Source organism: Battus philenor, unplaced genomic scaffold, assembly GCF_028537555.1.
Source record: "Battus philenor isolate CCGP_79_NKW_IND1 unplaced genomic scaffold, ilBatPhil1.0.hap1 SCAF_8, whole genome shotgun sequence".
In the NCBI taxonomy this organism is placed as follows: domain Eukaryota; kingdom Metazoa; phylum Arthropoda; class Insecta; order Lepidoptera; family Papilionidae; genus Battus; species Battus philenor.
The window spans coordinates 13,564,639-13,591,474 of NW_027181748.1; the positions used below are offsets into that span (position 1 = coordinate 13,564,639).

General features: G+C 32.4%; 2 protein-coding genes across 2 annotated transcripts; both read right to left on the reverse strand.

Moving 5' to 3' along the window:
* Positions 1–2,529: 2,529 nt before the first annotated feature.
* Positions 2,530–10,081, reverse strand: LOC137931850 (epidermal growth factor-like protein). The gene is made up of 4 exons (XM_068775361.1): positions 9,923–10,081; positions 4,312–4,379; positions 2,839–3,847; positions 2,530–2,604 (listed from the first exon to the last, which is right to left on the reverse strand). Exons 1-4 carry the CDS (start codon positions 10,079–10,081, stop codon positions 2,530–2,532), a joined length of 1,311 nt encoding a protein of 436 aa, XP_068631462.1.
* A 14,142-nt stretch (positions 10,082–24,223) lies between these two features.
* LOC137931851 (uncharacterized) lies at positions 24,224–26,038 on the reverse strand. The gene is made up of 5 exons (XM_068775362.1): positions 25,788–26,038; positions 25,613–25,712; positions 25,020–25,109; positions 24,617–24,772; positions 24,224–24,277 (listed from the first exon to the last, which is right to left on the reverse strand). Exons 1-5 carry the CDS (start codon positions 26,036–26,038, stop codon positions 24,224–24,226), a joined length of 651 nt encoding a protein of 216 aa, XP_068631463.1.
* Between the last annotated feature and the right edge of the window lie 798 nt (positions 26,039–26,836).

Consider the following 26,836-nt stretch of genomic DNA (forward strand, 5'->3'; position numbering starts at 1 on the left):
TTATTAGTTTAAAAAGTAAGTAATATAACAATAACGTTAATTAAACGAAAATAAAATTCAGTCTAACAGCATTGATTGAAATATTTGAACACCTTTCGATTACATTGATGTAGTAATAGTTTTAAGTAGTATATTTTTGAAATCACTGATTTTACTAAAATGATTATTATATATGTACTCATATTTTTTGATAAACTTCTTTGTTAAATTTAGAAACATATTGAAATATATGAAGTAATAAAATACATTCACAAGAGACTATCGGAATATTGAGGTACTAGAAACAGAAAGGCCGTTAGTTACATTACAACAATTTGAATTTAGAACACATAATTTTTAAGAATATTCGTTTTTCTTTTTACTCAAAATATTTCTATAGCTCATATCTTCGGCTCGTGTTGATGAAGATAAATCCCTTGGTTTGTCATCTGAAAATCATTAATATATTTATTTCTTTATTGACATGACAAACAGCTATGACATACTAAAAGTCACAAACTAATACATTCAAATACGCCTGTATTAAATACTTTTTGTATAAAAACCATTATTTAAAAAAAATGTTTTAACAAATCAATTCCTGCACTTTCTAATTATATACCGTCAAATTATTTGAAGCAGCGCTAGCCCAGTGGCAAGAAATGACACTTGCGGTCGTAGGTTGCGGGTTCGATACCCGAGATACAATATCCTACATAATTAATACTTTGTACATTAATTATGTAGGAATGCCACTGATCACAAACAACTTTCGAGGGGATGTGCAGCGGCGTTCTCTGTGTAACATAATAATGCACTGTTATCGTCTACCCGCCTGCCCAGTGTGGCGATTTTGGTATATCCCCCCATAGATACCTTTAGGGAGGGCATGTGCCTTGCAGTGGATATCTAAGGGCTGCAATAACAACAACAAGAAATTGTTTTAAAATGTTGTATGTTACTCTCACAATTATTTTTAAGGCAGAAATTTATATGCAATGTTTCTTTTGATCTTATATTCAAATATGGCGCTTTGAGGAAAAATTATTTAAGAGAGAGGAGGGATTAAATGTTATTGTTAATGTAAACATAACTTAACTCGAATTGCAGTTTCTGCAATCCATTGGTACATATTTATTTATTCATATATTCATATTTATTTATATATTAATGGGAGGCAGCGTCCTCTGCGTATCATAATACTACACTGTGATCGCCAACTCGCTTGCTAAACGTGCCCATTATGGTACCAAATAGATATCTTTGGGTGAAGGAAATGTCTTGGTGAATAAAAATGAATACTCTGTAATGTGATATTGGTATAAATTATCCTGGTGCCATCTACTATAGGCACCATATCCGTATTATTTCAAATATCAAAAGATATTTAATACGTGTTTAATACCTGCTACCTATAATAATACCTTAATGCAATAAAGGGGTATCATCTCCATAGATATCTTTGGGGAGGCCTGTGCCTTACAATGGGCGTGTATGGACGATGATGAGCATCATCTATCTAGGACCATTTAAAATGATCATTTTTATACCTCACGAGAAAAATGTAGGAAGAGCTCAAATTGAAAGGAAATTGAAACATGTTCATCTCCTCTATAGCATACTTAAATCTAAAGTTACAGAGCCAAAAAAAAAGCCAATTGTCAAAATAAAAATAAAGGTTAGGCATAGAAATAAACAGATATATAAAAATAATTATGATATAGAAGTATAAGACGTATAAAAAATCATAATTTTAAATAAATGATTTTAAATAAAAATGGACTGAGAAATTTTAATACAAAATGTAAAGAGGGATATAAAAAAATGTACAATAAAATGTAACATTGTAAAAAATTTAGCGAAGGATGAACGTCGATGCATAGCCGGAATGTAAATAAAAGGAATAACACTGAAAGAAAATGTGTAGGAAGGAAAAATATAGAATGCGGTATATTGTGACGGACTAAAAAACATAGAACTTTACTGAAAATCTTCGTAAAATCAAAGTCCCTGTCTCAAAATATGGCACGAGAAGGAAAGGTTTTTAAAAACGGGGACCATAAAAAAGAAAATCATACGCAGAGGGTAATTATTTGTGATAACAAGTAATAAGAAATGTAGAGCAGTTCATTAGAAGGGTTTGGATACATGATATATTCACACATAAATTGTAATATAATGTCTTCATATCTATATATAGTTGATAGTTTGGACTTTTAAAAGATTAAACGGTAATTTAATTTTGTTTAGCTTTATTAAAACATGTTTAAAATTTACAAAATTATTCACTCAGTTTAAAATATAGATTAAAACGAATAAAAAGTCTATCGAAATATTCGTGGACGAATCAAATAAAGATTGCCCTTGCGTTAGAAGCTGCGATATCAAACTACAGATGTATGGTGACTGCACCAAAACTTGCCGATCCATTGAGCTATGCCTGCTTCTTTTGTTTGACTTTCTTATTTATGATTCAATTAACTTAGCTTTTAATACGTACCTTGCACTACATAGCTGCCACCTTTTATCCATTTCGCTATTGAATTTCTTTTATATAAAATCATTGTCAACATTAAGATCAATAACACTAGTATAGGGGCAACCACATAAATCCAAAAGTATGTCCTGAAAATTAAATTATGAATGAACTATATTATATTTACTAGATAAATTAATGTCTAATTTTTAAAATACTTACTCATCTTTGGATGAAATCTTAAATGTCGAATTAGAAATATTTAACGAATCATTAATAATTGAATCATTATTATTGAAAAACGTTTCATCTGGATCTGTGATTTCGGTAAAATATGTAGAATGTACATTAATTTTCAAACTTTTTAGCGTCGTTGTATATACCTCTTCCGGTAAAACATCAATGTTATTCGACACTGATGATATTTTAGACGAATTTTCCGGTGTATTTGTGGATTCAAAAGAATCATTTTTATTAAATTCTGTAGATTCATCTGTAGTTACTTCCGTAGGTGTTGTTGATGTTGGTAAATTTTCAACACAAACAGTTTTATAACATTCCATAGAGAAATTTGAACAACCATTTATTGGTAATTTATTTGCGATTAGAGGCGGCTCGCATGTACATTCATTTGGAGTAAAACATGAACCATTTATACAATTGTGACAAATTGGAACACACATTATATCACTAAAAGTATCATTGGCATCTATTTCATATCCAGGAAAGCATTCACACGTGTTCGGAGCAACACAAGTTCCATTCCCGCAAAACTTGCACTGTGGAATACACAAATCGTTTTCTTCATTTTTAATCCATCCGTCATTACACTGACATATATCAGGTCCAATACATATGCCGTTTGGACATCCACTGGAACACGAAGGTTGACAAATACCTTCGGATTTTATATATCCAGGAAGGCATTCGCATGTATCTGGAGCAATACATGTTGCATTTTTACAAGGTTTTGTACAAATTGGTTTACATGTTCCATTGACTTGCTGATAGCCACTATTGCATCGACATTCATCTGGAGCTATGCAAATTCCATTAGGGCATCCACTAAAGCAATAGGGTTTACAAAAGTTTTCCTCAGATTTTCTATAGCCTGGTAGACATTCGCATGTATCGGGTGCAATACATACTCCATTATCACATGGTTCTAAACAAAAAGGTTGACATGTTCCATTGTATTGAATATAACCACTTTTACATTCACATTTGTTAGGAGCTACGCAGTTTCCATTTTGACAGCCATTTGTGCATACCGGTTGGCAAACATGATTATTTTCTAAATCAACCTTATAACCAACATTACATGCGCATTTTCCTGGCGACTTGCAGTAACCATTCGTACAAGTCGGCATACATATAGGTTTGCAATTGATACTGGAACATATAACATCTTATTATTACTAGAAAAATGTTTAAAGTCAAGAAAAAAAATGCTCTAAACTATGTAATTCACCCAGAATCGATACTATCGGAATCCACCTAAATAAAACATTATTGTGTTTTAACTGAGTTTAAGTAAGAAAAGGACCAATATTTAACCACTTCCGCACATGCAGTAGTAGTCGTGCAACAAAGTGCACCGCTTGCCAGCCCGATGATAAATGCGTATGCGGCAAACAATGCGAATTACACAACTGCCACCGCCGAACCACTCAACACGCGCTTCACCCCTCCACGGGGCATCTTCAGGAGTTATGTTACACCGATTGGCACTAATGGGCTGGCGGGGGGTGCACTTTATTGCACGACTACTACTGCATGTACGGAAGTGGCTAAATATTGGACCTTTTCTTACTTAGTAATTTATTTATATGTTTCATCAAGAAATTTTTGCCTACCTCCAAGAGTAATCACTGACATCTATGTATCCGTCACAACATATCTCACGTACTTTCACAACCTTTTTCTGTAAATAAAATATATGTATGTTATATTATTCATGAATGAATACTAAATTAAAAATGTTTTGTGAAGTAATTTGTTTGTTTTATTTTCCTTTAAAATTTCGCCATTGAAATAAGTTCAGGTACGAATGCGAACGTACTTACATTACAATGATTACATCGATTTTAAATGGATCCTGTCAACTTTACAGGAGAACCTGTTGGTAGGTATAACTTATTTATTATAAGATTTATACACCATAATATTATAAGGGAATGATAGGTTTTATAATCTATTTTATGCAATTAGATGGTAATATATATCTTTTTCATACGTAATTTGTCGCGAAAACATAACACATAAGCTAACTACTCTTTCTTGAATTAATCTTGAAAAAATCTTGACTTTCTTGAATCTTCTGGAATTTTTATAGTGACGTACAAATGATAATGGTTTTATATGAACATTAGCGTTAACAAATCAATAATTAAGTTATTTTTTTATTATTTCTTAAGTTGCTATTACTTACCGGCATCGTACGATAATCAAGCATGGTCTTAATTTTCGTTTTAGTGCACATCGACCAACAGCCTTTGTATGTGACGGTATAAGTGCGGAAATAGGTCTCAACTACCATCTGAGTGACTCTGGAATTAATTAAAGATTTAATTGTAATTAATTAGTTATAACTTTAATTGATTTTAAAATATAAAACTGTTCATCTTACTTTAAATAGTCTATACAGTATAAGAATTCCACGGTTTTGACATGGAAGTGTAGGATGAGTTTGTATATTCAAAATTTAACCTTTATAAAGTATTGAATGAATATTATACAAATATAAATAAAAATGTATGAGTAATTAGTTCTTTTTATATTTAATAATTATTAATGTTACAACATGTAACAGAAAATGAAAAAACATTTTATATAAGCCACTAAAAACTACCTGTATTGTGTAAATGTCTTTTTTTATTTTATATTTTAGAGTGAAAGTGTACGTGTGTGATGTAATAATAGTTATACTTCTAGACGATATTGATTTTAAACAGCAACCATAAAAAATACAGTATCATCTTCTATTTTTCAGCCAATAAACTTCCAATGCAATATATAAAGTTGTTCCAAACATTGCCACGGTAATCGTTCTAACGTTGTCTGCAATAAGCGACATCTCGCGACTTAAACTATGTCGACGGTCTGCTTAGTTGGGAACCTGCCTATGCCACGTTACCCAGTGATTACCACTCGAAAACCTTTCGGCACAAACGCACATCGGTTGAACAAGCAATATGCCTATTGCTATTTCAGACAAGCAACACTTCGACCTACATCGATGACTTTATATTTTATGCATATCTTTTCATTTTCGATTCGATCTCGCACTATAGATGTAAGGCCGGTTTAAAACGAATTAAACCAATCGGTTTAAAACGAAAAAAACCGTTTAAAACCGAAAGAACCCATTTTTTTCGATTTTAAACGTTTAGTGTTGACGACTATGTTTTTCTTAAATGTAACACGTTATCTATTCCAAGCGTAGACATTACCTAGCTAAGTTGAAAATCTATTACCTAGTTAACTATATTGGTTATTTTGAAAAGATTTATCGATCAGTTTCATTCGGTTTAAAACCAAACTCACACACTTGCACTTCTCACGCGGAGAGACGTCAAGAGACCTTTGAGTAGACCTAACTACTTGGAAATAAAGGTCAAAACTCCTATCCACAATTTCTTTATGATTTAGGTACATATTTTAATCTATTGTATGTAATATTGTTTCTTTATAATTATAGTACTTTATATGTAATATACTTACCTACATAGGTATAAACTGCATAGGTAACTAACACGCGACCAAGTATTGTCGATAATGATGTGTAAAAACACTGTTCTTATATTTTAGTAGGCGAGTTTTAAACCGTTTAAAAAGATCTATTTGGGGTTTTAAACCGCCACTTTTGGTTTTAAACGTTTTAAATCGGCTTTTTTACATTTATATCTCGCACCGAAACTTCGAGCGTAGTTCTCTGTATTGTTCTCTGGATTAACTTGAGCATTTTTATGGTACATTACCTTATTGATATTTAAATATTATCATAATTCTCTACTATGTAACAATAAATAAATGCAATAATATATTGATACTATTATAAAGTAGTAGTAGGAGGTAGTAAGGTGAGTCAACAGTAGGTGGACCCAGGACTTAGGTAAGATCGCAGCGATCGGTCTTCGTGGCGATCTTTATTGGAGACCTATGCCTCACAGTTGACGTTTATTGGCTAAAATGATGATGATATTAAACCATCACCATCCATTAATATAAGCACAATGTAATGATAAAAAATATTGTAATGCTAAATAAATACATGGTTATGTAGAATGAAATGTTCTTACTGTTAACAAAAAAATAATTTAAATGTTCCATTGTAAGTGTTGCATAAATTTAGCAGAACTTTACTCACACTTCCCTTTTTGTACATTTTTGACTGTTTACATAACTGAAATAAATAAGACACAATGCCACAACGATTTTATAATAGAACACCATATTTAATTATATAAGAATAATCTGCAATCCACTGTTTCCGAGTTTTGCAACCGAGATAAATGATAAATGAAAACAAATGACATGTTTAATATTTTGTAGCCAATAACATGAAATCTGTGCAAATGTAGGGTGCGCATGCTTCATTTTAAAATCGGACAAATATATTAGTTTATTCGCTCATTTTTTCTTTGTTTCATTTCTGTTAAAAATGTGACGCTTATATTTTTAGGTCACTTAAAGCCATGTATAGCTGCATTATCGTCATCATCAAATAGGTCCACTGCTAAACATGGATCTTCCTCATATATATCTAAAAGGACCGGTCCGAAGCGGGTTGCATCCTGCGTTTTCTGGAGACCTTAATATGGTCGTCTGTGCATCTTGTTGGAAGTCCTGGTGTCCATTCTAAAACCCTAAAGCCTTTTAGCAAGGCATTTATATGTCGGAACTCTGTAGTTTCGGCCGACTCCGAAAGACGGCGTTAGTAGTTCTCTCACTCTAGACGTACTAATAAATAATAAAAGAATCGACGACTCAACATATATATTATACGTTGAGTCGTTGTCGATTCTGTTAATTTTAATAATTGAAATAATTTAAGTCCAGGGTCGTATCCAACGATTTTAATAATTTAAGCACACACTACTCGCTGTAAACATTTATGACAAATCGCGTTTCCGTTACTCGAGGAAGTGCTTGCGATAACGATTATATATGTATATCAACTTGTTCTGATTTACTCACACAATTGTATAATTAGATCGAAGTCCTTATAACAGTTATATAAATAAAATATTACTTCATATAAGTGACATGAAGTCACTTTAGGGTTCAACCGATGCGAGCAACGAAATGTTTATTTGTTTCTTCTGATGGTAATTAATTTTTAGTAGTTCTATATTAATGTTACAATAAAAAATAATTTATTTACGCAAGATAGTAAACGAACTAGTGTGCGTTCAATTAAACCTAAGTGATGATTTACATGAAAACATTGCAATTTTATACATTTTTGTTCATAAAACTGGATCATTTATTGTGATAAAGAGCCCAATTTGAAAATGGATTCAAACTGACCTTCTTCGTAAAGGTATTTTTAAACTTAAAACGAGTCTACGAAGGTTTAAACGGCTATCAGTTGAGTTTTTAACACAACCTTTGAACGTTCTTGCTGCTGTAGATTATTTTTAAGTTATTTTTGCTTGATATATTTATTGCATAATAAATTAGTCATCACCTAAGAATTTACTGTAAATGCGTACATAGTTGCTTACGAAATCTACAACTTTAATGTAGCCTAGAGAAAGATGTTAACAGCTTGTTTTTTTTTACTAATGCTAACCTTGCACATCGCTATTTTTCTTTTATGTGTTTGCTTTGTGTATAATGTGTTATCTATCTACCTACATAAATAGAGATAGATAAATATAGGTATGTACATACATATATGTAATATTCATGTATAGATATATACATATATAAATATATACATACAGTAGACTCAACTTCACGTCTGTAATAGATGTAACACATAGCATGTTTAATAAAGAATTTTTGAATTCTGAATTGAAAAATATAAAAAAAAATATATATAATACAAACTATATAAGACAATAAAACAGGGTAACCTGAATGCCTTTAGCCTACAGGCAGACAATTCGGAAAATAATTACATGCAATTTTCTGCTCCGAGCTTGAGTAGTTATTTACTATCTAGATAGACAAGAAGTGTGTTCAGAGAAGAAGGATATGTTATGGCAGTCAAAAGATTGAGCGATTAGTAATAGTATATCTGTATTTCACATAATATATATATAAAACATATATACACACAAATATATTTTTATATATAGATGTATATATATATATAAAATTATATTATAAAAATTAATAACATTCATGTGTCTTATGTCTTGTAAATATAGTCTAAAAATTCAAAGAAAGTTTTTGACTAAGTTTCGGTGAAATAACATAAATGAGATACTTTAACATTATCTACATTTCGTACATAGCGTTTTAAAAAATAACTATAATAATTTTTTATGTTAATAGGGACTTTTTTGAACTTTGGTTTCAGAGAACAGATATAGAAACACATTTTGTTTAGGACAGTATTGCGCAATCGGTTCGACGGTTAATGTCATTATAATTATATAAGCTTTTGGCTTATACAGTTATTTAATTTAAAACTAGTTTATCATATCCTGTTTACGATTGTAAACAAACGCAACTCCTAATCAACGAACAAATATATTTAATGTTCATGTTTATTATTATTATATTTTCTATATTTATTTTAAAAAATTATCTTACTGGTTCTTCACACAATGCTACAATGGTTAAAATTCCATAAATGATATTTTTTATAATTGATTAGTTTTTATTATCGTTTAAATTACTTAATTGATTCTATTTCTGGACAAAGTTTTTACTTTTAATTCGTAGAAATTAACGACATGAGATTTTATTTACGTTTTTGACAACGTTGTAAAAAATAGTGAGCTATGTGTATTATTTTAATGTTTTATTAGTTAAGACCTTACATTTGTGTTTAGACTTATACCATTAGCATAATTTCAACTTTAGGACATCTACTGCTGGACATATGCCTTCCCTGTAGATTTTAAATTGGACTGCATAAAAGCGGCTGAAGCCTTAAGGTTCTCGAATGTAGACCATAGACCGATAATCTTTCTTCAGGAATGTTGAACTTACTGGTAGTCGTCCAAGGCTTTAATAGTTTCATCGATTACAATTTTTGTCACTTATCTTTAAAACTACTTAAAACTAAATGCGCCTTCTGGCGCGTTGATGCGCTACGTAGCACTCGATGCGTCGCCGTCGTTCCCGCTGTCGCTTGTTATTTCTTCTTCCGAAATTATTCTTGGAATTTTCTTTTCAGTTGGCCCTCTTGTTTGGGTAATTTGAGTCAATTTATTGGTCAACTAAGTCTGGGTCAGGTAGTGCGTGGCGTGGCCTACACTATTTTATTATTGGGTTATTTTCTGGTACTTTATTAGCTGCTTGGGCCACCAGCTGGTTCAGGTGGTGTATGGCGTCTTGGAAGTATCTTCTTGACAACTCTCCGAAGTACTCCGTTATAGTCGGAAGGTTGAAGTCGCTCTGCATGTCCACGTTTCGATGATATGACTCCGCTTTGGTCGCTTTCATGGTGAAGCGATTCTGAATTACCTGCAGGCTATTAAAATTGCACTTATCGACGTGGGGGAAGGTATGCAAGCGTTAAACATTATTGGTCTTACGCAAGACCAACAAGTACAGTCTAGGTTGTTCACTTACAAAGTGAACAGAATAGTTGGTTAAAGTTTAAAGTTAAACGGACGACGCTGTTGCATCGCCTCGAATTCTTGTGTGTCTTATTGTAAAATTACGATAGAGGCTGATGTCTTTAATGATAACGATAATGAATCATAAAATAAAGTGGTAGAATGAATTTAAAGTTAAAAATTAAAATGTTACCATATTTGGCATACTTAAATTTTGTTAATAAAGATTTATATTTAAAAGCGTCAGTGTGCACGCAGCTTTAGGGCTGCCATCATCTTTAATCGCACGAGGCGGCTCTGTACTAATGAGAAAAATAATGAAGACCCGGAGGAAGCTGGTGTCGGCTTTAATCAACACCCCCGGTATCGGAGTGAGGTTACCTTTAGTGAAAATACTTATTTTTTTTCTCTCTTTACTCAACTATATAACTATCTTTTTTGGAAATAAAACCACAAATTTCTCACGAGTTTTTAATTAAATTTTTTGGAACATAAATTTTTATATTAAATTGGTGCCTTTATTAAAGCAAGTAAAATAAATATAAGGTTAATCTATTGTCATTATATATATCTAAATAATATTAGAAACCATTACTTGTACATTCTGAATGAACTTGTACATTCTGAACTTTTACACCTTGTGTAAAGTGATTAGTCTGAAGTGTGTTATATATTTTTATTAAATACTACAGGCCAGTAACAGTGTATAAAGTCTACATGGACAGATAGTAAATCATAATTATTTTTTACTTAATCGTTCGAATTTTAAAATAGTTTTTTTATTATATCATCATTACATCATTAATTTTGAATCTAACCATTAATGATTTTTGGATAGGGTGTACCATACAAGTATTGACAGAAAATGGGTTATACATTCACCACTTCAAAGCTTTTAGACTTTTAATCATCCTGTATATTTTCATTTGTTTTTGGCTGGTTTATGATCATACGTCATCATCCTGTATATTTTCATTTATATTTAGCTGGATTATGATCTTACGTCATCGAGGATGGATGAAGGTAGAATGCCGCTGTAAATTTGTAGTTAGAACTATCTTTGATTTCGCGGTTCATTTCGTTCTACATCTTATCGACGCGTTTCACTATTGCGAGCAATTAGTGCTGCTAGGTTGACGGTCATATGTAAGGCTTAAGTTAATATATGGTAGGTAGCCATGTACAGTAAGTGGCAAAGTCATTTCTTCGTGCACCGCCTAATTAATTATTCGATCACATGGTTGTAGCATTCCTTTAGATCAACTCGGAGATTTTCATAGACTAAATTTTTACAAGGATTCTTGGCGTTAGGCAATGAGGACTGACAAAGAATAGGTAAATCCTTTGAGCAGATATCTTTGAGTTCTTTGTTAGTGGTAAGGTTTGTTATCCTTGTAGGTCCTCTTCAGTTCCTTGAGTTTATTTATTTATTTTATTAGGCATTATATTTACTTTTATTTCTTTCTTCGTCATCATCAATAATTCCTAAAGTGGTCTATATCGACTCCTAGGGGTCTATGAGAACCTGCAAGGGGTCGACGCCAGCTAAAAAAAATTTGGGGGTCCATGAAATGAAAATGGGGGTCCACAATAGTAGATCTCAACACATACACTGATAGTACCTATTTACTTACATCATACTGTCTTATAATATCAAAACATTTACATTATTTATAAAAGTACCTATGAAGTAAAAAAAAAAATTATATATGTTTATAAATTGTGTAAGTTGTAGGATGTTAGTATTCGCTTTGTGGTTGCAATACATTTTGAACTTTTAAAAACCTGAGAGTCGCAGTCTCAGAACTTCGCTACCTTGCACTGACTTGTTCAATTCGTCACTCTATAAATACGAATGTGGGACAAATACGTTTATTCGTTTCCTGAATCTTGAAAAGGAAAGTGCTAAGAAAATATTTTAAAAAATATAAAGATATAGTATATCACACAAATTATAGTGAGTCAGTGTTATTTTGTTTGAGAGTGCTGTGGAAAGTAAGTTTTTTATTAATTTTTTATTAAATTTTATTCTTGTACTCGTAGTTAGCAAAGATAGATAAATTACGCCAATCATGACAGTTAGAAATTTATAGGAAATCAATATCAGGTAAGTAGGGGGTCTACCCAACACGGAAATACATGGCAAGGGGTCTACGACACGAAAAAGTTTGGGGAACTCTGGTCATCATCATATTAGCGGAATGATTTACACTGCTGGATATACGCCTCACTTATAAATTTGTCCGGTTAGTAGCGGCCTTCATCTTTCAGCCACCTTAACAAGCTTATTTGACCACCTTGTGAGTCAGGGTCCCTTCTGCGGTCCGTGGTATCTATTCAAGACCCTTTAGACCCTAGAAGCGTCTAATCTGCGCGTTGTTATTTTAACTTTTACATAGTAAGTAAAATTATTAACAATAAATATAAAATGAATAAATAAGTAAATCTCAAGTAAACATTTTATCGCAAATCACGTAGTTTAATAGATATAATTTAATTTGCCTTTTTCTTAGTTGTGGGGTTTTTTTGGGACTTTATAATCCGTTCTCATTTAATTCACTTAACTTACAATTACTACGTAGATATCTGTATGAGTGTGTAGCGAAGGAAAGTATTGTGTTTTTAAAAAACTTTCTCATGCACAAAAAGGGTTTAACACGAAAAAAAAAAAACGGGCTACAGAGGATTACCGTCTCATAAAACCGGACCCGCGCCGAAACGACGAAATCGTTAAGTTTCGCTGCGAATCTATTCGCTTCGAATTCGTCCGGAATGACAGTACATTTGTCACGTGGCTCGTCACGTGAAGCTCGTTAGAGCTAACAACCCCGTGAAAAGTCGCACCCGTCACAAAATGGAGTCATTTATTTTTTACGCGAATTTCGTGATTTTCGCTCAGCATGAGCCGGAACGGTTTTTGTATTTCGTCGGTGTTTATATTTCGCACGGTATACATTGAGCGTTGATTAATAATGAACGAATTCGTATATCTCTATTGCAATTAATTACACGACGCTTCAATGAATAACGAACAGCTAAATAAACCCGGAAAGTTTAAAATGAATGCATAATAATGAATACCGGCGTTGGTGCCGTATATTTGGTGCATTACCGGACAGTCTACGTGTTTGAAATATATAATGGACAATATTAAAGTAATCAGCAGTACCGCTAGTATGACTGTGTGGTCCGTATTTTATTGTAAGGTCAATTATTAGATCACTCTCTACAAAGGGAAGAAGCATTGTGTCAAGTGATTGACGGGTGAAGCTCAACGTATATCCAGCGTAGCTAAACCATCCATTTCCTGTACTTTCACCACATCACGTCTGGTCATAGATTCCCACAAAATCCTAGACTTTAATCCGGTGATATTTTCTTGTTACTACTCATAAGGCCTTGAAAGTTAATTAAGTGGTATTGTATTTTTTTTCTTTTACATTTCGTTTTTAAGTTTGTTAACATAATCAGTTTCAGCGCCAAAGTCAGTTACAGTTTCAACTTCAGCATCAGTTTTGTTTTCAATTTCATTATCTAATTCAGTTTCTACTTAGTTTTGTTTTCAGTGTTTATTTCAAATTCAGTTTAATCTATATCAGTTTCAGTTACATCAGTTTCATTTTAATAAGAAGATCAAGAAAAATAAATTACGTAAAAAAATAACAAATGTGGCGTTAGTGATAAACATCGAAGACGTTGTAACAAAAGATAAAGAATATCAAAATACAAGAATGAAAACATCAGAATAACATTAGAACGAGTAAACAAGGAAAGTACAAAGGCGTCGTTGTCCAGTGATTTACAGCCCTTTCTAATTACCTGGAACGTCAACGTACCTGTCTGTTCCCTGTAATTAGTTGGTAATTAGCCAGTACGAGGACGAGGGTCATACCTTGAGTATTAATTAGACGAAACATTTTTTTGATTCGTCTAACGATATTGTCTTACACAGGATAATTATTACACATAATATCGAGTTTTCCTGGAGGCACTGTCAGAAAAAATGCATTGTTTTCTTTTTTTTAATAACCTTTGTTATATTTTTCAGTTTTCCACCGCAGGAGTTACGGCAAGTTTCAATCAGGTTTTTAAAAAAAAACTGTTATAAAGTCTACCTTGTTAGAGACCCAGATTATAAATGCGTACCCTATTAATTACATATCCTGTTCATATCGTTATCTTTATGTCTTGATCCCCTGGACATAGAATTATCTTCAAAAGCATAACTGCGTCAAATGGTATCCTATCTTTGAAATCGTGGAGAATAAAATGTGGAATTAAGTGTTTTTTATGGTCAAGGTTTATAAGGACCTCACGTTCTCCCCTGCTATGGTAACACAGAGATTATTTGCATACAATCCATAAGTCTCGCCCCTCTTTCATTCTTCTTAATATCTTTCATTCTTTTCTCACTCACAATATCTTGCATTACGTTTCTTGACTTTCCTTTCGTACCTCGCCTCACTTTCATCGCCATATATGCATGATACGACGTTTATTTTTGATTTTTACATTAAAACTTTTACACATCATCATTAAACTTGTATAATGCAAAAGTATTACACGAAAGTATATTTGATGATACAAGACCTATCATTTAACACATTCACTGCGGCTTGAGGTCGATTCAACCTCATGGTAAACTTTGCAGTGGTGCGGCGCGTAAAACTCGTGTTTTCTCTCTAGTGCGGCGGCTGTTTACACTCAACCGTATGAGGTATGACAAAGACAAATATAGCTTTCTTTATGTCTGCGAAGCATTGACTCAATATTGTAAAAAAATATTGATGAACATGAGGCAGAAAAGGCCTCAACCGCACTACTAGGAAGTTCAGCTTGAGGCTGATTCGACCTCAGCCGCACCAGCTGAAAGTTCTTCAAAATTGGGCCCGCAGTGAACGTGTTAAGGTAAACGACCAGCTCATCTCGGTATTTTTAGAGCATAAAAATAAACTTTTAAACATAAATTACGAACTCTCTTACCTGACATTTAAGCCCGTCCGAAGTATTTCCTTTGGCCGCCTCGTTAGTTCGTTGACTAACGATAGGTCCTTTGCTAAAAAAAGAAACTAAGCGAACGTCTACTTTACTTAATTGTGGACAAATTGTGGTTAATTCATTGCTCTCGGAATTATACGCGTGGTGGCTGCGGTCCTTTTGTGTACATCAGTAGGCTTGAGTAATTAATGAATTTGTGTATTTACACTCTCATTACTAAATAATTTTACTTTGGCGTTGAAATCAGGGAGGAGACAATAGCCTTCCTGATAGGCGGCGATGACAAACAGGCGTTCATATCAATTGTAAAGAGATCGCCAAAAAGGCGATAGAAAGAAATAAAACGAACAGAGTATAAAAAGATAAATAGATTAAAAACGTAAATAGAAACAAAACTGTGATAGAATTAATTATAGAATAAGTAATAATGTGTAAAAAAAATGTATAATAAAAATATAAATCAAAAAATGTAAAAATAAAAAGGGAAGAATGATAGACGAACAGAGCAAAAGGGTAAGAAAGAAGAAATGTGGTATAAAAGAATGGAATGAAAGATCATGTGAAGAATAGAAGCAGAGAACGGAAATAAAAAAAAAATAAGTGAAAAAAAATAAATTGCCCAAAAAAGACCCTAATAAAAAAGACCCTAAAAAAATAATTTTACTGATTGATTAAATATGTAATAGCATTAAAAGGTCTCATATATATCAGACAATTCCTCGACTATGTACAGTACCCGGCCATAAATATTGCACATCGACCTTTGGAAAGAGACAATCGTCTAATTTCGGCTTCGTAGAGCATTGTCTTTTTCGCACGACTGACAAAACATCATATAGGTAGTGTACATGAGTAGCCGGGTTACTGTGAGTATATGATTCAAATAAACAATAATGCGTTGTTCTAAAAAAACAGAAACGACATTTCAAGTTTTTAATTTAAATCTTCGCTTTCATTTAAGAGTTTATTATCTAATTATTTTAAATTATCGCTTTAACATCTCAAATACAAACTGCTTTACCGACCGGTGACCGCAATGGATCCCATCATAACACCATTATTAACAGCGCCATCTATGAAGTGTCAAGATTAAACAGCCACTGTTTTACCTACATTAAATAAGCGTGGCACAATGCAAAATAGAATTATTAAAGAAACTAGATTCTTTACATGTATTTCTCATTAGTTAGCAAAAAATATCAAGTTGTCACTCTAAAATACGTTACATTTTTCGACAGACCAATAACTTTTCGCAGTTCAAGCTCTGAAGGGACAGTAAACAATAATTGATATGTCATCGTCATTGGCGTTTTAGGCCAAAGACGCCTATTGCACGGGCATCACCTAACGATATCTATAGAGAATAAACCATAATCGGCATACTTGCAGGGTGGTTGGCGATCACAATGAGGTATTATAATATGCAGAGGACACTGCAGCCCATCCTCTGGTAATTTGTTTGCATGTAGTGGCAGTTCTATATATAAAAATTGTATCCCGGGAATCGAATCCCTGAACTTCGATCACTAGTGGGCTAGCACTATATTGTGAATTTTAAAAACGATTTATCTTACTATATTGTCTTTACGTTATTTTTATTTCTAAAACAATTAATTTTGACCAGGGTATACCATACATTTATTCATAATTATTCAAATGTACGTCTTTTATTCAATTATTAAAATATAATTAATGCAATTGATACAGTATTCTCTAGATAGATTTAACATATCCTTCTTCAACTACATTTTTAAATAAATGACAAGTATCGATGTTTGTAGTAAGCATCAATAATGGAAAAGAAGTGTAAAGATGCGTGTACAGATGAATATCATAAGTAAAAGATGCAATCATATCAAAAAATCCGAAAGGAGGCTTCCGTGATAGTTATACTAAAACAAGATCAAGTGAATTTAGTGCTTTGTTACTAACAAATGACTTTCCATCTCAAAAAATTTGGTACAAAAAGAAAAAAAATTACGTCTGTAAATATAAACAGAAGGAATATGACATTATTCCGTCAGTTGTTTGTGCGGTAATTCAACTCTATCCACCCTCCCCGCGAGAGTAACACGCCGGGTACATGTGGGATGATGTAATACCTTTACGTGACTACCAACTTAAAATGGAAAACATCTTGACTTAAAATGTTTCATACGCTGGTTGAATGATTTTTACGTAGCCTACGTTTTTAAAAATTACGAAATTTGATGCAATAATCCATAGTATATGTACATCACATAGCTATTTAATAATCATTTTATCAAGAATTACTATTTATGCTATATATTAGAAAAAAACATGCTGTATATATATTATTACAATTTCTTACCCTATAAACTAACGATACTGAACTGTAGGAGTTCAAAAGAAAAATAAATAATAAGTAATTTATTGTGTTAAATCAAATCGTAGCCCAGGGTTAGGGGTCATATACAGAGTGATTGTTTATTGATATAAAAACTTTATAGGTGTATATATGATTAATTATTAATTAATGTATGGTACACTCTGCGCAAGATTTTAGAAATAAAAAATACGTTCAGACAGTATGGTAAGAAAAACAGTTTTAGAAAATTTGATTACTACATGTTAAAATGTTAGCAGTTGTAGACCCCTTGTAATCGAAGGTCACGGGATCGAATACAATCTTAGGTAATTAATTTTTTGTACTTAATTTATATAGATTTGTCACTGTTTTCCACAAGGTTCCAGAGGATGTATAGCAGCGTCTTCTGCGTACATAATAAGACACTGCGATCGCCAATCTGCCTGCCAAGTGTGGCGATTATGAAATATCCTACATAGATATCTTTGGGGGAGGCCTATACTAAACAGTGAGGATCTACCAGCCGACATATGACGAAGATCAATAGTGTACATCCTGACAAGAATGCCAGGAGACACCAATGTGATAAAATCTAAATTAGACTTTATATATATATTTATTATATAGGCCAAAACGATGAATTTGTAATAGCGAGTGATCAGTGTTTTTTTTAACTTTATTGAAATTAACAGTTTTGGTTATTTACAAAAATAATTTTTATACTTACTACTCACTATAAACAGGTGAATTTTAGATTTAATTTTTTAGAAAGAGATGTGTGGTTGGTAAAGATAAAGAGCAATGCATTGCAAGGTATCGGTATTTGTACTTAGAATTCATGGAACGCGGAAAACTGCTAATTTTCTACTTTATTTTTTAAATACGCATATTGTTTTTTGACGTCACTGTCTAAATCAAAGTTTTTTAACTAAAACGTTTTCGAACACGATATCAAGTCTTGAGGTATCTAGTCCTTTCATAATATGCACATAAATTGTAAATTTTATCTCTTAGAACATATATTCTAATAACATTACATCACTTTTAAAGAAAACGCTAGCGTATATTGGAGTCCCCGAAGTTTCATCGTTCAATAGATACGAAATAGATCGCGTGAGAATTGATCGCGTAACATTTTACTATTATCGCCCATAAGGGATTGTCTTAGTGTAAATTCCCTCGACATGATGGGAATAATATACGGAGTCGATGACTTAACAGTGTATATAATAATTTGACATGACTCAAACAATAATTTATTATGTAATTTTTATAAAATAACTAGCTGAACCCGCAAACGTTGTTTTGCAAAAAAAAATTAAAGTTTTTAATTAACAAATGTAAGATAACGGTTGATCGTAGAGGGGTGAAAATTTAGGTTTGTATGTATTTTTGTATGCTGTATCATAATAAAATAAAAACCAAAAAAATTGTCTAAAAAATTAAAAATAAAATTTAGGGGTGGACCACCCTTATCACTTAGGGGTATGGAAAATAGATAGTAGCCGATTCTCAGATATACTGAATACGTATGTAAAATTTGGTAAAAAACGGTCAAGCCGTTTCGGAGGAGTTCAAGTTCGAACACCGTGACACAAGAATTTTATATATTAGATTACAATAATGATATTTAAGTGGAATCTTTAAAAATGATTACGGAATGTACGCCATCATCAACATGTCAGCCCATAGCCCTTTAAAAGACCTCCCCAGAGATTGCGGCAGTGTATTTCGAAGATTATCTGGTCGATCCACCCAGCGGAAGGACTACCCGCGCAGTGTCTGCCTTCATGGAGAACGGGCTGAAGAGTTTGGCAAGTCATTTGCCCCGCTTACTGGTACTTTAGAGGAGCAATGGTTTATTTCCAGCTGTGGATGTTTTCATCAGTCTATTAGTTCTTTTATGATGGTATTTTTAAACTTTCGATAGTTAATTTAGTACATTTTTGTTAAATTACTTTAAATTTTTTATACGAATACAGTTTCATTAATATGCTGAGTCTTCGAGCAAGACATATTAATAATCTTGCAAAAACCGGTTGTTTTTTTATTATGTTCATCATTTGAAATCTATGCGCGAGGACTATGTTTGGCAGTAGACGTCTCATAAGTGAAATGATAATGTATATGACCAATAAAGACTCAGGTCTTGAAAAATCTTGACTGAATCGATGATATTTCTATAAACCCCACCTTTTTCTTTTGCTTCTTCAAAGTAGTGGTAATTGGAAATTCCGTAAAGCCCACGTAGTCTTCTTCACTCTACTTTTATTATTTCGTAGATAAACAGAGTGTAACACCTTAAAAACATTTAGAATGATATGCTATAATCGCAGCGAGGGTCAAGCGGATTAGCTATCGCAGTGTGATATGGTCTAATATCAGAAAGGAACTGGAAACCCTTCAACTTGATGCAGAGACAACCCAGGATAGAGTGGCCTGGCACAAATTGATAAGGAGACCCGATCCCAAATAAAGGGAAAAGGGAAGGAAGAAGAAGAAGATATATGTATATATAAAGTGTGATTTATAAAGGATTGTATCCTGAGAACCGAACTCACGGCTTGTGATTGCAAGTTTCAGTCCTCTAATGCGATATCCTCGCACTTCTACCTGATACTAGGCTTTACTATACTAGACTTTAGGCTTTTCTTTTCTTTACATTAGGCTCTTCTGGCATTTATCTAAGGGCACGCAAATGATCACTTAAATGACCCCACATGGAAAATATAACTTATGATAGATTCATTATGACAGATAATAAAATTAAAAACCTGGATGTTTTTGAACTAACATGTCTAATATAGAAAAAAAATATTAATGAAATTGCTTGTGTATAATGCTTTATAAAAGAATTAAACATGATACTAAACATAAGGCCGTATCGAGTCGTCTTGTTAGCGGGGATATTCAATCGTTAAGAGGTCGTATGGACCTCTCGTAGTACATGGAGGAGTTGTAAAATATGTTACGGCCGATATTCGATTCTGGCAACGTCCAAATGATATTGAAAATGAAGGTCTGCGAATGTAAAGAGGGCTTTATGATGGATATCTTTTGTACCGCTTGTTACCCGATTCCCGTCGCATCTTATGTTCCGTTGAAGATTTTTTGATATACATAATTGTGTTTTTTGCTTTATGTCGCCCGCTACATGTTATTCATTTGATTTATTTACACTTTATTGTAAGCAGAAACAAAATAATATAGATAATAATTAAAAAAAAAAACATCTCTTCCATGCAAAGGTCGTATAGGAAGATAAACATTAAAATATACTACACATTTCAGAGTATAGTACAGTTGCACATATATATACAAATAAATAAACATTAAAACATGTTATATATTTATATATTACGCGTTTATATGTCATAACAAAAGAGTGTATTTTTAGATATTTAACTAAATTAAACATTAATTAATATTTATTTATTTATTTCTACCTCTTGTTGTTTACAGTCTATATATATGACAAACAGAAATGCATACCTTTCCTTTCATTGGATACGTGTAGAATATATTTATTTTATATACACGTATATATATATATATATATATATATATATATATATATATACATATATATATATATAAATACATATATATATATATACATATATATATATATATACATATATATATATAAATATACATATAAGGTTGTTCGACCTTACGATTTACCTTTTGGCCTGTTTCCTCTGTACAATGGCTCGATATCTTTACATTTTTATAAAAAATAATCACGAACTGTACACACAGCTAATGTACAATGTCCCGGGAATTCCCTCGAAATAAACGAGCCTATTCTTCATCCATTAGGCGAATAATTTAATTTTCGCTGGAACATAACGCGGGCCACTTCTTTTGTGGAACGAGGAAACTTAATTTCGGTAAATTACACCAATATAACGATCACGTACTCTATGAGATGTAAATAGTTTGATGAACTAATAAATAGTAATCCGAATTTTGAAAACAATTTCGTCTTATATTATCAGCTTTATTTACTAATTTTAAAACCATGAATTTTCGAAAAGAATGTACCTTACAGAAATCAGAAATGTTCTATTAATTAACTGGTACATGGAAATAGGCTTCTTCCAAACATTTTAATAAGACAAGTACGAAGTGGCACGTCCATTGACGATGACGTTTATGCGGTACGTCTAACTTGTCTACTAATTTTAACTGTTTTAAAATAATGTCATTCTCTTCCTTCGTCTCGTATCTATCCTTTGAAGTGGTAAATAACGATTAATTGATTAAAAATACAAGCCATGTTAACCCTTAACTTGGCTGATTTTTTTTTAATATTACATTAATATTCATACCACTTGACTTTTAAGACCTAAGGATGCGAATAGAAAAAACTGAACAAGCGTTCGAAAATTAAGAAATTACCTAAACATTCACATACAAATGATTACTTTGCCTTCAAAATTGATGCCACTTTTTTTTAATTCTGATGTATCTCTACAGACACGTTATCAAGAAAAGGGTTAACTAAAAACTATACTTAAATCATAATGACGCAATAATATTACAATTATTTTAACTGTTATAACAGAAGTTTTTTTGCAAAAAAGAGATTTCTTCATCTCTTTCATTGAGAGAGAGATTCATTCATCTCCCATTTGTATTCGAATCCGTAACCGCCCTGACGAAATGCTACAGCACCCACATAAAAGGCAGTTCCGCCACGATCAGAAACCTAGAAAAACCCAGTTTAAGCGATTAGAATTGCGAGTTTAAAATGAAGAAAATAAAACAAAAATTGTTTTATTTTACGGGATTTACTCATTCGCGCCTAATACGTCAAAGCTTAAAACAAATGGTTTGTAAGCGGCTTTTCTGAACGCTCTGTAGCGTTGCGAAATCCCATAAAATACATTCATTTTTTTTATTTAATTTATATATCGATATAGTATAAAATATATTCCGTCAGTCAAAATAAAATCAATATTTTAACAGAAAAATTAATGTGTTCAATGCACCAACCGGGGCCTTATTTATAAATACTACATATTTCATAAAATTACTAACATTACAAATTACATATTTTTTCTGATCAATACTAATATCTAATGCTATGAATTTTATATCAAAATGAATTTTCGATGCATTGTTGTTTACTACCATCCTTGGTGTCAGCAAAAAAATCAATGCAAGATTAACAGTCTGTCTTACACAGATCGCCCGCTACTAAATATAGGCGTCGAAATTTCTAGTAGGTCTGGCTAGAAGTGACCCGAGTCCAGTGTCTTCTGACAATCTTACCAAGTTCCACCTCATGGGCGGACGTGTTACACTGCACTCGCCAGAGCGTGGTCTCCACCCGAACCTTATGGACTTAGCGGCTAGCTGTTCTATTCGCTATGTGAAGTACACTACAAATTTCTAATGGAGTTATATAAATAATTTCATATTCTTAACAAACTTTACTTAAAAGATAGACAACATAATAAACGTCTCCGGAGGACATTGGATACCACGGAATCAGGCGTTACCTTGCGGAAGTCCATCCTAAGTAAGAAAAGACCAATATATAGCCGCTTCCGCACATGCACATGACTTTGTGTTTGGCACTAATCGGTGTAACATAACTCCTGAAGATGCCCCGTGGAGAAGTGAAACACGTGTTGAGTAATTTGGCGGTGGCGGTTGTGTGATTCGCATTGTTTGCCGCATACGCATTTATCAGCGGGCTGGCGGGCGGTGCACTTTGTTGCACGACTACAACTGCATGTGCGGAAGTGGCTAAATATTGGTCCTTTTCTTACTTAGAGAAGAAAGTCTATAAAAAAGGCCTTTATTTAACAGTAGAAATCCTATGGCTGAAATGACGGCTTATAAAATCAGATATATCTAGAATTACGTGAACAATTAAATAGCCTGTATCTAAAATTAAGTTTCTCTCGATGCAGCTGTCTAATGTTGATACTGGAAAAATATTTTAAGATAAAGTCGTGCAAACAAAACTGTTTGCTCGCGTTATATTTGCCGTTCATATATTTGTCACAAACAGCAGCCCGTATTTATATTGCGAGAATAAAGTTACCTTGTCAGTCCTAAATAAACAACGAAATATTCGTTTAGTATTTAACTACTTTGATAAGCGATTATACTATTATATCGTGATCATTTCTTGTTTTCCTAGCGCAATAAGTTTTTTTTTGTTTTTCCTTTTGTTTCTTTTTGTTAACGTACGAATTGCTTTGTCTTTTGAACTTACCTCTTGAAATTAATGTCAATTTGTTCAGACAACTTTTTTTTTTATATATATCAAAGATGAAATAAGTTAATAAAATTTAAATTCGTTATTCTATTATAGTTGCAGGAGGTGGCCTTTGTTGACTGGCAAATAACTAGATTTTAATCATAGTTATAAAGCTCGTGAAATATAACTTTTGAAAGATCTGAATAGAAGGCATTGTACTGTATTTATAATTAATAATAAGTGTTCAAGTGTGATTTTCACAGTCGATGAACTAGTCGCAGAAGGCTGTGCTTGGGATTTGTATACGGAATCAAATCAGGAATGGAGAGATACGCTGACATTTTTTTGCATATTCTTCCTCTGTCTTTTCTTTTTCTAATTAATAAAATAAAAACATTTTACGGATAATTATATTTTATTTATATCTATAAAATTCATATTTGTTTAGAAATTATTCTATAAAGGTATCTATAGCCTTTTTATTTATCTAGCGATCGTAAAACAGTAAATGCTTGATATGTCACCTTCAACACCTAGAAAATTATGAAAACGTTTATTAAAAAGTATTTTATATATTTACAACACTGTTCATTTATAGAGTATACTGTTTATTTTTTATAATGTTGTAGTGTATATGCTACAACTTCTTCAAGGAAATATTTCAGTTTTTTTTTAAGTTAAATATGTAAATATATTACTGTTCACTTTAATCGCATTTACTTTTTGTATTTACTTTTGTTAACCAACCTGTGTATCGTCTAAATTTGTTATAGAATGCCTTCGGTATTAATTTCTCTGTTGTATTTTGTATAAGAATTGTTTAAAAACATAATGCAAAAACTTTATTTTAGAAAAAAAAGGTTTATACTTACAGCAGTCATAGTGATCAGAGACAAATCATTACCAACCGCTGTTTTTATTCCGCATTCATTTTGTATGAAAATCAATATAATGTAGTAAGATTTTTTGTCTTTCATTCTTAAGCCTGTCCAATCGAATTCCAGCATCGCGTGTTTCAACTCGATTGCCTGTAATATAAGCTTACTTATTGATCTTACTTAGCTGACTCATTGACACACACACACACACATATATGTGCGTGTGCGTGTGTGTGTCAATGAGTGTGTGCAACTTTGTGTGCTATTATTACATAATGAAATATGAGATTGTAGAATCTGTGAAGCTTAGATTTAATTAAGATAATATTGTTGTGACCAGCTCTATTCGAAATCAACGGGGGAGGTCTTTGTTCGATAAGTAGATAGTGACTTATACCTTCGTTTTTATCTGTTCTCCGAACCAATTATACGTAAATATTTCGGCAAACATTGGCAGCATATGAGGTGCGAATCTCCAGTTAACTTCCTACAAAAAAAATTCGAAAGTTCTAAGCAAAATGCTATCCCGAAAGGTCTCGCTTTCATTATTGTCCAGTTTTTGTTGATATAAATAAAACTCTAGAATCAGACTAATGCATCATATACAGTATTGATGCTAAGTTAGATCAGCTTGGCTGAACCACCTTCTCTTGGAGACACTCGGAACACGTCGCAATTAAAAACCCTCTTTCTAAGTGAAATGTTGTGTTCCAACAGTCTCGCTTAGTTAGTGCCCAGTTCTTGTTGATATAAATTGAAATTTAGAATCAGACAAATGTATCATATTTAAAATTGATGCTAAATTAGATCAGCTTGGCTGGACCACCTTCTCTTGGAGACACTTGGAACACGTGAATATATGTAACATAACAAGGTGTACACGGATAAAAACTTATACTCGCCACTGCCACTTTAGACAAGAAATTCTTCGAGTTACGTCTTTTACCTTTAGACTTTTTGAGGCCTATAATAGTAAATAAAACGACAAACCTTGCTCATAAGTAATAAAATCAAACAAGTACACATTGTAGCGTTGCAGAGAGGTACAAATGAAAGCCATTTATACATTTTTCTTAACGCCCGTAGGTACCTAAAAATAAAATTAGATCATTAAACAGTTTAAGATTGTTAATTAATAAGAATATATTAAAAATAAAGTCCATACTCATTCAAATTGACGTGCACCGTGTGGAAACGTTTTAGAACTATATTTAACCGTTTGGAATAGGTTAAATTAGTATCGTGATTTCGTCGCGGTAGAACTTTTAAAATTTTAATTGAACTATCACTTGCTTTACAAAGGAAATATATTAGCAAAACGAACCACATGTCTAGTATTATTGTTGAAGAAACTTCGAAAAGAAATAACGTGTGGAGAACCCAAGCTAATTCGTAGAAAGGTGTTGTCATTGACATAAGAGTTGTTGTAGACCTAGATAGCAGAGTCCTTTGTCCTTTAATATAGTTCCAAATAGTGGTAAACTCATAAATAGATATTGGTATTACCACCATAGCGAATAAAGCTAAAACAATACGGGAGCCAATAATAAGCACGCGTTTAGAAATTTTCACTGAATCATCTTTAATAGTATCCATAATAGTGGTTTTAGCGATAACGTAAAGTTGACGGAATACGTTTCTATTGTTAATATAAAGTATCATTTTAATTGGGAAAATTACAATCATGATCAATGTATAACAAGCCTCCGCTACTATTTCAACATCGTCTGTAGTCTGTAACACATGTATAGTACCAAAGAATACGTAGACAAATAAAAATAAATTCAAGATATGACGAATGATATATTTCCTCCAAGTCCACTTCGGATCGAGTATTTGCTGACCGAATATACTCTGCAAAACTAATGCAACAGACACTATTTTATCCACCTCGGTTCTCTCTCCAACAGTTCTAGAACACTTTTTAAAAATATTACTCATAAATCTTATCATTTTTGATTTGTCTTATTCGTTCCAAATCATAGATAACAATGAATATTATGGTATATAAAAGGTACAGTCATGTGAAAAATTGTCTCGTTTTATTTTTAAGTATGCACATTGCGTTAAAGATATTTAAATTGAACGCTTTGTCTAAATATTGTTTACATAACTTATACATGCAATATTAGGAGACCGCCGAGTTCTTAGATCGCTTAGACGAGCGCTCCATCCAGTAACCTCGCGCAAAAGCCTTTAACGAATTTAGATTTA